This window comes from Lytechinus variegatus, chromosome 15 (assembly GCF_018143015.1).
Source record: "Lytechinus variegatus isolate NC3 chromosome 15, Lvar_3.0, whole genome shotgun sequence".
NCBI classification, from domain to species: Eukaryota; Metazoa; Echinodermata; class Echinoidea; order Temnopleuroida; family Toxopneustidae; genus Lytechinus; species Lytechinus variegatus.
This window is the reverse complement of record NC_054754.1, coordinates 12,266,737-12,280,981: the sequence shown is the minus strand read 5'-3', so window position 1 is coordinate 12,280,981 and position 14,245 is coordinate 12,266,737. Positions and strand designations below refer to the sequence as shown.

At 37.3% G+C, this 14,245-nt stretch overlaps 1 protein-coding gene across 1 annotated transcript in view; it reads right to left on the bottom strand.

The window, feature by feature from the left end:
* Positions 1-13,659, bottom strand: part of LOC121428561 (protein SCAI-like) — a 28,068-nt gene extending 14,409 nt beyond the window's left edge. Inside the window, exons 1-3 of the mRNA XM_041625268.1 lie at positions 13,429-13,659; positions 6,348-6,443; positions 1,582-1,668 (exon numbers count right to left, since the gene is read on the bottom strand). Of these exons, the coding sequence (XP_041481202.1) occupies positions 1,582-1,668; positions 6,348-6,443; positions 13,429-13,532 (287 nt within the window). The 5' untranslated portion in view covers positions 13,533-13,659. The remainder of the gene's footprint in view (positions 1-1,581; positions 1,669-6,347; positions 6,444-13,428) is intronic.
* Between the last annotated feature and the right edge of the window lie 586 nt (positions 13,660-14,245).

Sequence of the window (14,245 nt, the reverse complement as noted above, 5' to 3'; positions counted from 1 at the left end):
TTATGATGGTAATTCAACAAATACCCCCAATTGGGCCAAAGTTCATTGACCCTAAATGACATTTCAAAAACTCAACATCAGGTTAAGATTTTGATGGTGATTCCCCCAACAATGAACATAGTCTAAGTTCATTGGCCCTAAATGACCTTTGACCTTGGTCATGTGACATGAAACTCTAATAGGATGTTCAGTAATACTTGGTTAACCTTATGGCCAAGTTTCATGAACTAGGTCCATATACTTTCTAAGTTATGATGTCATTTCAAAAACTTAACCATACATGTAGATTAAAGCCTGTGTATAGCTTTGGTAAAGGGTCAATAATGTGATTGATAATCGAATATCATTTAATATGACAGTCTTACTGAAGCGTAGAGACCGTTAGATAATTTTCCAATTGCACTTCTCTGAGAAAATTTCAAATATTCAAATCTTGGATACATAGCGCCCTCTCTTGGCGATGCTTGTTTTAAATTTTAAAAATGGGCATTCAAGCACTTATCTTATCAATTTAGTGATTAGATATCCAAAAGTTACAAAGAACATATCTTGAAAGTGTCAGCCCATTCCATGATTTGGAATAGGATTTAATTGAAAGACAAAAACACGCAGATATTTTAATTTGATCGGGTGACCCGATCAAGTTAAATTTCCATGTAAAATCGCAAAATTTATCCTGTAAAACACATTTTAATTTCATATCCTCCACATCATAACTGTTATAGGGCATATCCATTCATATTATCTAGCAATGAATTGGAATAGTGATAGGTGCATTTTGGTGGATTTACCAAAACTATACACAAGCTTTAAGATTTGATGTTGACGCCGTCGCCGCCGCCGTCGGAAATGCAGCGCCTACAGTCTCACTCTGCTATGCAGGTGAGACAAAAATCAGCCTCGTGATCAGTTGCTAAGCTTTATGTTTACAGGGCTCCGGAGGTTTATTACAGAAAGACATTTCAATAATGTGCCTTTTGTGCATATGGAATAGCTTCACCTTCATCAATTTATAATTGAATTTAGAGCAAAACTGCAAATATAATTTCAATTAATAACTGAGGTCAACAATTAAGAAAATTTATATCATTTACATATATTTGCCCTCAACAAATCTGTCATCTCATTCTTTTCCCTTTTTTTTACTTTTCAATTTGTTTAAATGTCTCCAGTCGCGGCGCCTATAGTCTCACTCTGCTATGCAGGTGGGACAAAAACTGCAACTTCTGAATTCAGGAGATCCCCTATTGTAGCACAATGATCTGAGAATCAGAGAATAACTAAAAACATCATTGGTATTAAAAGTCGCAATAATATACAATAGTAGGGCAATCGCATACAATATGTACGTCCGACCCCATGTATGTGAAGCTTCATGAAATTTTCTTTCTCTGATTTGTGGTTCATATGACAGTCTGTAATGCTGTCAAATGACCATGACTTGGTCAATTTATGAAGTGAAGTAAAACTTGAGAAAAAATGGTGGTCGGATGTATAAAAAGGTTGATTATCTTAATACGGAATTGCACAGTAATAAAAAAATTCACAACACACCTAATTGTTATATTGCTGGATACTTACTAGTAGTGGTAATAGAGCTGACCAATTTTAGAAGCAATTTCACCGATTTGCCATCTCTTTAAACCGTACCTCAGATCCAAAGTTTGCCTAGGAAGAGGACAGAAAACAAATTTATGTTCTCATGATCATATGGAGTTCAACTGGATCAATATTTTTGAAGTTCCAACAATGATGGTACTTGTGATCAAGAATTTATGAATATAATGAAACATAATATTTATTTTTAATTATTAGATGTTCATGGCTTTTGAATCAATTATTAACCCAAGGCCACCCAAGGTCAAGGCAAAGGCCTCTAATGCCCTACGAATGGCCTTGATGTTTGATGCTGTTCCAAATATTTGTAGATTTAAGGCCAAAATAAGTGCCCTTTTTGGCTGAGGCCTTGGTGCCCTGTGGAACACTAATGCATGTGTCCCTATTGAAAAGTACATTGTTGATGCCCTTTTAAAAGTCATACATGTATACAGGTTAGATTAATATTTTTCAAAATTCTGAAAATGGTTTTATAGTGTCAACTTGTATTTGCCTTACACATGTAGTTTAAACAACACAAGTTAAAATCTAATCAAACATTGATTTTTTTTAGTGTATTTCTGAATGGCCTCTTCTCCTACCCCTCCTCACCCCCCCCCCCTACATTGCTGATGTTTCCATTTCTCCTCTTTTTTTCCCTTTGTGTATACGCTGTAACATGTACATGTACATCAGGCATTTTATCTTTCATTTTCACAAGCTAGTACTGCATACATGTAAATGTGCATCATTGTGCACAGTGAATGTGGATTTTCCAGGGCCCTTTTGAGCATTCTGCTACAGAAATCTCTGAGCCCCCATGTACCCCCCCCCCTAAAGTACATACAGTACCCCTGTAGTGTATGATCTACAAAGTTAATGTAAAAACCATACACTTGGCCAGCACAAATTGTATAGATCAAAAACAAATTGTGCATGATCTACCACCCCCCACCCTTGATCACCCCCACCTTCACCCAAATCTGATGAAAAGTACATGTAGATCTGCAATTACAATGAAGTTACAGTAATATGGAAACCATATGAAGAATTTGGCAGCACACATGTTGATAAATTAAATGAGCATGCATTCATGTATGTTCATATACAAAACACTGTGTCTTTAAAACTGTACTTTGAGAGGGCAGATGCATCTGGAAATCACATCCAACTATTTAATCTGGATCGGAACATATATGTGCATGCAAGTATTCCAAAGTATGACTGTTTTAGATCCATGGTATGGACAGTTGTTACATTCCAATTATTTTTTTTAAATACATACAGTACTGTATGTAATCACTGTTAAAGTCATTGTTGAGCAGGAAATTTGATGAAATTTTGAACATACACTGTAGGGTTTTACGTCACTTTTACAACACTTGTTTTTTGTGTGTTTTAATTAGAATTTGCAAAGATTTCACTGGCTAGAATATCTCTTTCTTCTACTTTACATGTAATACATGAACATATCACCCAAACTTCAATTCAATTTGATTCCACTTGATTTAATTCAATTCATTTCAATCCAATTCTATTCAATTTGACTTATCTCATTCTAGTTTACTTCACTCAATTAATATTTTTATCATTCTCTTTATATTCAATATCCAAAAAATAATTGAATAATATTCATTTCACTTTTCAATCGATTCAGCACGCAAAGGTTTAACCTTGAATTAATAATTTTATCAATTGAAAGGTTAACCCTTTGCGCACTGATGCTGCAATCTTGCACATTCGTACAATTAAATTCAACAATCGTAGTAATTAGTTTTCTCCCCTACATGTAGCTTCAAATTAGAGAAGCTAATAAAAGGTACATGTAAATATTTTTTAAATGATAATAAGTATCAATGGTGCAGTATGGAAATCTTGAATGCAAAAATTAACATGGAAACGATTGTCATTATCATCCCCCCAAAATTAAACGTGCAAAGAGTTAATTAAGCAACAACTCAAACACATGTAATAATACATGTATATGACTCATTACATGTTAAAACAACACATTCAAAATTGCAACTCACTTGTTGACATTTTTTACAGTATAATTTTGTTTCAAGGTGTTGGATCCTCTCTCTGTAATTAGGCTTTTATCAAACACAATACTAATGAAATGCTTATAAATTTAGGCCTGATCCATGTCGGAATCATTTGGTTCCAGAATCCACCGGTGTTGCCCCGGTCGGAATCTGGTATCCCAAAAAATAAATTCACAAACGGGGAAACTTGTACGAAGAAGTCACAGATTATTCAATTTTCATTTTCACTTTTATACAAACATTCATTCAAAAATCGAGAAAAAAAGTTATGAGAAGATGGGGAAAAAACTTGCCGTTGTTTACATAGCCATCCGGTTCTATTTGTTAATAGCGAAGCTACGAGATGCATATAGAGTCTGCTGCCCTCTATATGTGTCTCGTAGCTTAGCTGGAAGACAAGAAGATTGCCACATAAACATCGGCAAGTTTATTCCCATCTTCTCATCATATTTTTCTCGAAATGTAACAAAGAAACCTGGGTTATGATTGTTAAGACTGTATAAATCATACTCAATAATTATGTTAAAGGTCCTATGAAACAATTGTAAAACTTTCAATTTTTTGTTGAATAAGTGTTCCCACATCGCAATTCTCCACGCCATTCTCTTTAGAAAAATATAATTTTAAGTTCACAGCCAAATGAAAGTAGAAAATTGCCCATTTTCTGTTCCAATACGCCCCGCCCACAAAAATTCTGCAGAACGTCTTTTCGGAGTATCACGTGACCAGTGACGTCACTCGAAGAAAGCAGCACCAGCGCTGGTGGTTTGTTTTGCTGCACGGTCCATAGTTTCACGTGTGGATTTGCTTTGTGATGTTTGTTATTGTATTTTTCACTTCTTGATTTCCAATATGCCAACGCGATGCATAGTCGCTGGCTGCTCAAACACAACGAAGGAAAATGTTAGTTTACATCGGTTCCCGAAAGACCCAACTCTGAGGAAAGTTTGGACTGCAAAAGTGAAATTAACAAGAGCGAAATGGACAGGGCCGACTGACAGTAGCGTGATATGTAGCACTCATTTCGAGGAGATAGATTTTCAACCCGGATTGTGGGCAGTGTTTGGTCTAAAAAAACAAAGAAGGCTGAAGGCAACGGCAATACCAAACATAAGGATTAAAAAAGATGACGACGAATCAAAAAGGAAACATCGTACAGCCTCTGGCCTCGATTCAGTGCAGAGTACGCGGCAGCGCGAGCAGCGTATCCGGCATAGAGATCACTGGCGCTAGTGCACCGTGCATGAACGAATCGAGGAGCTCGCCCAAAGCAAGAGCATTGATGCATTTTCTACACCACAGACGAGTGGAGGCGAGAAAATAAGAGAACTAAATGAGATCAAACATACAAATTGGGACTATCTATTATACAAAAACTCAGATACATGTAGATTGTTATTGAATAGAAATCTGGAATTATAAACCTACCAATAGTTGTCAACAAGCCTTTGTTGATCCAGATTGGCATTGCCATTGGCATAATCTTCCTCCTCGTCAGCTCCGTCACTGGCTGCAGGCTCAAATTGATATGGATTAATTATTCCATCATTTCCATTTCTACCATCATCAGACTCGAAGCTAGATCTTTCGGAGAGAGAAGTAGACCACTTCGATGCTGACTCTTCATCCGAAGGGGAGGAATTCGCCATTACTATTAGTAAAGGTCAATCTCAAGTTCAGTAAAGTTAGCTCAGCTCTGTCAAAGTGCACGCAAACATACAGTAAATAAAGCCGAACGCGAGCCGCTAGCGAAAGTCGACTTCTGAAAGTGATGTCATTATGATTGACAGCTCTATTCGAGGTTTTCGCCGCAAAAAAGGTGGGCGTTCCCTGTCAAGTTCTTTGTCAGGGAATAACTCTGAAACTATAAATCGTATGCAAAAATAGGTCACAGATTCGCAATTTTCATGGCAAAATACCTCTACTAACACATCTTTAGTTTTAATTTCATAGGACCTTTAAGATATTTAGAAGTAGAAAATACTAAACTTTGTGTTATGTATTAAACCGGAACCCGCACACATTAGACAGATTCCGGTATTCCGTCCGTTCCGACCCAGGCCAATTATTAATACTTATCACAATGCTCTTGCAATAGGGAAGGGGAAGGTGAATATCCATAAAGAGTATTCTTAGTGAATGATGTTAGGATTTTAATAGAGCATTATATTTCTAATCTTAACCTCACTTTCCATTATGAAGGGGATGTACATAAAATGTGACCTGCCACCCCCAAACCAGCAATAAGCCATCTAATATCAATTTTAAGATTTCAATTAAGTTTGAAAAAAAGAATTTCCAAGCTTACTAATGATATGCTTGTAAAAACTGATCAACATTAACCCATTAATGTATTTGACTGAATGTAGAAGAAATCCACTGAGAGCTCCAAAGAAAAGGGAGAAAACAATTAAATTTTGGGCTCACTAAAGCATGAGATATGCATACTGTACAGTTTCAGTCAAACTTTCAAGCAATCTGGGAAAAAGTGGTGCCAAAGAAACTCTTACATCTTATCTTTAAAACTTTACATCCTCAAAAATTTGAAAGTATGAAAAAAGAATTTTACTGTTTCCGATAAGCAGATATTCTTATTTTTTAATTTTTTTTTGCTGTTTACAGAGAACCTTGTTTGGCAACTTGTTGGTTTTGGGGTAGCTGGTCACCAAAAATAAGGCAAACAAATCTATCCACTAACTGACTTACCTATTTTGCTGTTGGAATTTCCACAATTTGGTGTAAACATCAAATGTTCGAGCAAAATAAGATTGCCATTGCTTGTGCCCATACTGTGGCAGATCCCTGAAATTAAAAAGAAATTAAAAAAGGTTATTAGATAATAATCCATCAAATTAAAAAAAAAAATCATCATCACCATCATCATAACCACCATCATCACCATCACCATCATCATCACCATCATCACCATCACCATCATCATGTTACGAGGTGAGGTAATCCTGTTGACCTCGATCTCTTCATCTGAAATTACAGTCATCCATCTCCATACGATGTGTTATTATTCCAGAGCAAAAACTTGCACATGTGGATGGTAGAGACACTTTTGATCATTGAAGATTGAAACGCTCAGACTACCAAAACTTATCAAGTCTTAATGAATTAATCTGAATACATTGATGGAGCCCGAGTCAATAACTTCTTGGGAGAGGCTATATTCCAGTCATTCTTCTTCTTCTTCTTCTGATAAAGTACAGTCCACCGACTGGTGTATTGTCGTACTATATTAGGCAGGTCTGGTGTGGAGTATGTACAGTGCCATTTTAAAATATACTAAAAAGTTACTACTTGTAAGTGCAGCTAAAAAACCATGCTCCTCTCTTAGCGAAGCAGGATGCTCTGTACCTCTTGTTTGAAGAGGCTAACAGAGGTGACATTGGGTAGTTCATCTGGCAAGGAATTCCATAACCTGATGGTGTCTGGAAAGAAGGACTTCTGATAGATGAGAGTCCTTGCAAAAGGTATTTGGAATCGCTTGGAGTGTCCACGGCTTGATGTCATCGCCGGAGTCAGAAATGTATGTCGAATCTCTATATGCTGATTGACGATACGATGCATCATCATCATTTTGTATTGTGCCCTACGCTCCAAAAGTGTTGGCCACTCGAGTTGATTAAGCATCGGTGTGACGCTGCTTGTGCGTTTGAAGTCACCAACAACAAACCTGGCAAAACGGCGCTGGACCATTTCTAGTCGATGGATATTCTCTTGGGTGTAAGGGTCCCATACAACACAAGCATACTCTAAAATGGGGCGTACTAAAGCCAAGTAGCATAAGGTCTTAGTCTTTCTTGGACAAGGGCTGATGTTTCGCTGAAGAAATGCACTGACAGCGCTGGCTTTCTTGGTAATCGCTTTAACATGATGAGTCCAGTTCAGGTTGCTCTTGATATGGACACCGAGATACTTAGCTGTGTCGGCTGACTCAAGAGGCTGTCCATGGATGCTATAAGTCCATTTGACAGGCTTTCTCTTGTTGGTTACATGCAGTACCTGGCACTTCTGTGGGTTGAAAGCCATAAGCCAGTCACTTTCCCATGTTTGCAAGGCCTCCAGGTCATGCTGCAGTTGTTTAGAGTCGACTTCCGAGCTGATCTTCCGATATATCATGCAGTCGTCTGCAAACAGACGTACTGTGCAGCCAGCTGAGACATACTCGGGAAGGTCGTTGATAAACAGAAGGAAGAGCAGCGGCCCGATGACGCTCCCTTGTGGCACGCCAGATGTGACTTGTGCAGTTTTCGATGTACATCCTTCAAGAACAACATGTTGACTCCGGTTTGTGAGGAAGTCTGCAAACCACTGATGGATGTTATTATTAATGCCATAGTGTTGTAGCTTGTAGAGTAGTCTAGCATGTGGTACTTTATCAAAAGCCTTGCAGAAGTCAAGCAGGATGACATCATGTTGTTCCTTCTCATCCAATCCCTTGGCTAGGTCTTGAACTGCAAGAATTAGCTGTGACTCACATGAACGACGCTTTCTGAAGCCATGCTGAGCGTCTGTCAAGATGTTGTTGCTTTCGAGATGACTCATAACAGCACTGAAGACGATGTGCTCAAGTACCTTGCATGCAACAGATGTTAGAGAAATGGGTCTATAGTTGCCTGGTCTGTTCATTCACTACCGTTATCAAAATCGCATTTGTATATGGCGAGTCTCATCAGAAATGGAGGCACAGGAAAGATTATTCATTTGAATGATAAATCAAGTGCGTAGCTTTAGCCCGCTTCTCCTAACTTTAGACAGGCTCAGAATGCCGGGATTCTCGTATTTTGCACTCCTAGTACCAATGAGGTCCAAACATTACATGTATGGACCTCATAGGCGACATCAGTGCTAAAATTGGGTTAGAGATTTATGTGGATCTAAATTTATTGTAATTTCAACAAAAGTACTAGCTAAATTTGAGGCTTTTGTTGAAATTTTGCTTTAATGATACATTAATGCTTCAATAAGTAACAAAAAATTGAAAGAAATGAAGGGGAACTTACATTTTGACGACTTTTTCCTGATTTTCTTGGCAGTTGTCCTTCACTTCTGACTCTCGATCGGACCTGATATGCAGATCACGTATACGCGTTCTCGTCAGGTGATCGGTCGGTTATTCTTTTCGCCAGATGTTGATAATTATATATTTCATAACGCAGCGTTCATCGCAAATTTAGCTGAAAGAGATTGAAGTTGAACAGCGCAAGCTTTAATTTATTCAGAAATAACGTTTGATTGCACAAGTTTCGCCTCGGACATTTAGGATCATTTGGTCCCATATTGGCGTAACTACGGGGGGGGGGGGGGGTGTCCCTACCACCGTCCACACCGGGCGTCCACAAGCCAGCAATTATCTTTTTTCTCTTTTTTTAACCAAAATGCTTCCCCCCAGAAAAAAAGAACCAGGGTTAAAGAGAAAGACAATTATGATAGAGGAACACAAAATACTTTATTTTTTCAGCTTTTAATGCATCGACTTATAATCAAATATTAAATGGGGCTTAGAACATTTTTTTAAAAAGTCAATTAATAAAAATATTCCGCTCTTCGGGATTTGAGCTTTCATGAAATATCCGATCTTTTTCATGATTACCGAAAATACTTCAAATGTCAAAAAAAAAATTATCGGTGTAGTAGCTGATACCTTGCGCCCGCCTTAATTATTTTAATGTTGAGATACTTTGCTTTAATTTAATGAATTCCTAAAAGCATTAATTCTCAGATCATTTGTCGCAATCGAATGATTCGATTGGTAAGCTAGTTGTATAATTATTATGATTCATGAATTGTTTAAAATGTGTCTCTCTATCAGTTTTGAATATTTAAAAAAATGTCAGCTCGTGCTTTTTGCTCGCAATATTTTGATTAGTAAGAAATTCTTGTGTATGCGAGTTTGATACATAAATAACTAGAGAGAGAGGGGGGGGGGTGTCCCTCAGCTACTTGTCCTTGCTTATTCCAATTTTTTTTATTATGCTCGTGTTGTATTTCAAAGTCTTTTCTTTTTCTCACCCTTTTTATTGTCTCGGAGCTTCCCTCTATTTCTTTGCTACGATGTATAGCCCTTCTTACTTGTTTCATTTTTTTATGTTCTCATTTCATTGAAAACATAATTATTAAACTGACGTAGAAGACTTTACAACAAAATTTTGATATTGTTTTTTCTTGTTTGTTTGGCTTTCTTTTTTCTTCTCCTCAGTCCTTTTTCTAATTAGTTTCCCTTTCCTTATTTTATATTATTTCATTTCATGAGGCATCCGCCAACTTATATACAACAACAAACGTTAGAGGCGGATATCCAGTAAGGGGGCGTGGTGGTGTGCCCTCTAAAAAGAGGAAAATAGGAAGGAAAAAAAGCAGGATTTATCTTGGTGAAGATGATAGTGGTGGTGATGGTGGCGGTGATGATGATGATGATGATGATAATAATGATGGTGGTAGTGGTGATAAAGATGAGAATGAAGTTGGTGACGATGATATGATGATGATGTAATTTTGTCTTTAAAAAAATAATAGTGCAAAGGCGAAATCATTTAAAGTTTATTATGAAAATAGCAGAAAAAAATAATTTGAAAAATTGTACGTATGCGTATGGAAAATCTATCCCCCACCAAAAAAGAAAAAAAGTGAGATTTTGTTTTGTTATTTGTGACGGCGTAGGCCTATGCGAACAGCTGTGTGATATAATTATGGTAAAAAAAGTAAATGAAATGCCAAGAAATACATGATAATGACTTTTATTGTACATTCAGTATATCAGTAGATAAATTCATACTCGTTCCAAAAAAAGAAGAAAGTGGGTATATTATGGACCATTAAAAATGGGCAGTTGCTCTATATATTATATTACATAGAATATATAGAGCAACTGCTCGTGTGTAGCGGTAAGTTATTCACCTGATCTACATAATTCATGCGGCGCACGGCGCGTGCGCGATGTTTAATAATTATTGTTGTGAATACAATGAATGTCATCAAAAACATAATAACACAGATCAAATAGTGCCAGCTCGACGCGCAAAATGAGAAAAAAATATATATTTTCTGCCCTGATAATTTGATAACCCTAACCTAACCCAATTTCTAAGTATTTTTATCATAAACAGGATAACTATATACAATGATTGAAATTAACTTTATATTCTTTTGCGAACAAAATGAATATGAAAGACAGCTTTTTGATAAAGAACACAGTTTTAGAGCATTAGAGCGCGATTTATACCTACAACCGCTAACATAGGCGGATCCAGGGGGGCCGAGGGGCCCGGGCCCCCCTATTGGCGGAGCAAAAAAAGAAAAAAAAGAAAGGAAAAAAGAAAAGGAAGGGAAAAGAGAGGAAAAAAGAAGAAAGGCAAACATAAGAGGAGGAACATGATTAAATGAAATAACATTAGGGGAAGACTCTGAAAATAATTTTTTTTAAAATCTATTTGTTAGGATAAAAAATTTTCGCTCGCGCTTCGCGCCTTATTGTCTTTTAGGGTATTTGCATATCTTGCTCAATATGGAGCTTGAAAAATCAAACTTTGAAGTCATTATACAAAACATATTTCAGCTGGGAAATTGAACTTTCATTATTTTGTTTCATTTACAAATTGATTTTTAAAAAGTGCTCTGTAAAAATGTCTGTGATATCATCTGAACATTATCATTTTCTGCTTGCGCTGCGCGCTCGCAAAATTTGAATTTTCAGGTACGTATTATTTTCCTGTATTCCATAAAGTTCTCAAAAAGTTCCCTATTCAGGTCAGATTGTTAAAACGTATCAGCTAGCGCCGCACGCTATAGCATTTGGATTAGTCGGTTATGTATATCCCAATATTAATTCTAAATCAAACTAATTTGATGACAGTTTATCAAAAACTTCGACTCGCGATTTCTGCTCGCATTGATAGATATATAATGCCTCTTATGCATAATTACAAAGTGCTTTAAATGTCCAGTTTTCAGGCCATAAAATTAACACATTTCGCGCTCCCATGCGAGAGAAATAGGAAGATGGTCATCAATTTCATATGATGACATAATGCCCTCATAGCATGTTCCGGTCCTATGTAAAAACTCAAAGTAATAAAAATAAAATACATCAGCTCTTTTTTAACTGTGATCCATCACAATTCACAATTTTCCCACAAAGTGTTTGCATTACAGAGCTTAAATTCACCCTTTGTTATATCATATATTTTTAGCTCGCGCTTTGCGCTCTCTTTATTGATTTTCATGATAAGAAAGTTACTTAGAATACCCAAATTCTAGGTCGAAATCTAAAACACACGTTAATTCAGATACGCAGATTGTTCTCTATTTAAATCATTATCCAGTTTCAGATCACAATATCAAAAAGTGTCTGCTCGCGGATAAATAACTTATCCTTTTCATGATAAAACATGAATAGTGCGTCCAGAATCTTTCCCCATAATTTTGTTTACCCATCACATTTCTCCTATTTTCTCCTCCCTTTTATTTTCCATTAATTTTTCTTTCGTTCACTTTTTTTCTGTCCTCTTTTCCCATAATTTATTTTACCCATCACATTTCTCCCTATTTACTCTTCCCTTTTATTTTCCATTAATTTTTCTTTCGTTCACTTTTTTTCTGTCGCCTTTCCCCTTCTAAGTTCTATTTTTTTTTCTCGTCTCACCGCTTTTCCTCATCCCCAGCCCTCGATCGACGCCCGTGCAGATTCGCAAACAATATCAAGAGTATATGTCTACTTGCAAGGGCGGAAATCTCTCCCCAAAGGTAGGGGGACCAGGGGCTGGAAAATTTGACAAGCAAAAAACAAACAAAAAAAGAAGGTTTATCACCCTCTAAAGAAGGTCATCTTGACCAAAAGAAATTTGACAAGCAAACAAGCAAAAAAAAGGGGGCATGCCAAAAGTAAGATCGTCTCTTCCAAAATACATTTCGAATTTGAACGACATGACCAAAAATAGTAGGGGGACATTCCATAATGTGCCCCCTACTATTTTGGGTGAGGGGACATGTCCCCCGGCCCTGGGGTTTGCGCCCATGTGGGTGGGGGTGTTGCGCCTCCCTATCGGGATCATATCACAGCGAGTATACACTCTTCCATATTGGAAGAGTGTTTACTCGCTGAGATTTCGATCTCACACATAATTTTATAAAAAAAAATAGAACAGCTACGCCTTGAACACAGGCCAAAATGCCTAACGATTTCTCCGCGGCATTAACAACTCTCGTAAAGGGCGCTCCATTTATAAATAACGTTGCATGAACAGCTCTCTATGGCGACGAAATTTACCGCGGAATTGCAGCCAGCAGCGTGGGAAATTGGCAGAAAATTCAAGAAGAGAACCGGTGAGTACCGATTTAACAGTATTCATGTATTAATTAATATTTATTTAATCATAAGAATAATTTTTTTTTACGGAAAGAAAGCTTAGTTCTAAGCTAGGGCGGCCCAAATGCGCGTGAGTGGAGTCCCAGTTTCTTAACACGGGTAAGTATTGCGGTGTCGCCTAGAGTGGTATTTTGATGAGTTTTTAAATATTTTCTTCTTTGTTGTTAATGATCATTAACTACTTTCGAATATTTATCAAAAATCAGACTTTAGAGCAAGACAATCTGTTAAAATATTAACACTGCCATAGTTTATCGTTGGTAAACAAAGTGCATAGCTTTTAACTGTTCCTTAGCCCCCCCCCCCCCTACAGTGTACACCATGTAACGTTTACATCATGTACGTGACACACAAAAGTGGGACTGAGCTAGATTCTGTCACTCTGTGTAGACAAAAAATAATTACTCAGCTCACCTCAATCCATTGAACAGCTGCTTCGATTTCTCGTGTAAATAGTTGAATTCCTGAACAACTTTCCTCTCCTCTTCAGTGATAGGTGCTTCGGCTTCTCCTTCCATAATTATTCCTGGTCTAAGTAATACACTAGATTAGATAATTGACACAAACCCGTCTCTACGACTACGAATGGTCGACATGGTCTGTCTATGCCGTATACAATCTATCGATATCATTGTGTCAGGTGGCGCAGGCTAGCGCTAGGCGCCGCGGCGGCTAGGCGCACCGCTCCGGATCCGCGTCGGTGTACATATATATAGCTTGCCAGCTCTCTCCAGATTCATAGCAATTAACTTTACTTGTTCCACTTATAACTTGTAAGTTATGTAATGAGATGCAATACATTTCTATGTTGTAACGTATCTCCCTCATATTTGGTGAAGTATATCATGATATTTTCACCATAAATCACTGCAGTGCAGATGGGGGGGCGGCTTGGGGCCAGGGCCATGGACCCCCCCCTCCAAAAAAATTAGAGAAAAAGAAAATCACGACCAATTAATTAAACAAAGAAGAAGGTAGAACAAGAAAGATATATATGACATATTATTTTCTAAATATTATGTCAAAATCTGTCACAAAATTAGGGAGGGGGGCCAATTCTACCCCATTGGCATCGCCACTCATGTACATCTTCATTAAGAAATCTGGCCCTATATCGATCAGCTATTGATTGTCTGCCCCTCAAAATGTGTGGCTCAAAACGCCCCCTGGTAACGCCCAGCGATGGGGTCAAATTTTCTTCTTTTTTCTATATATTTTGTTACTGCATTTT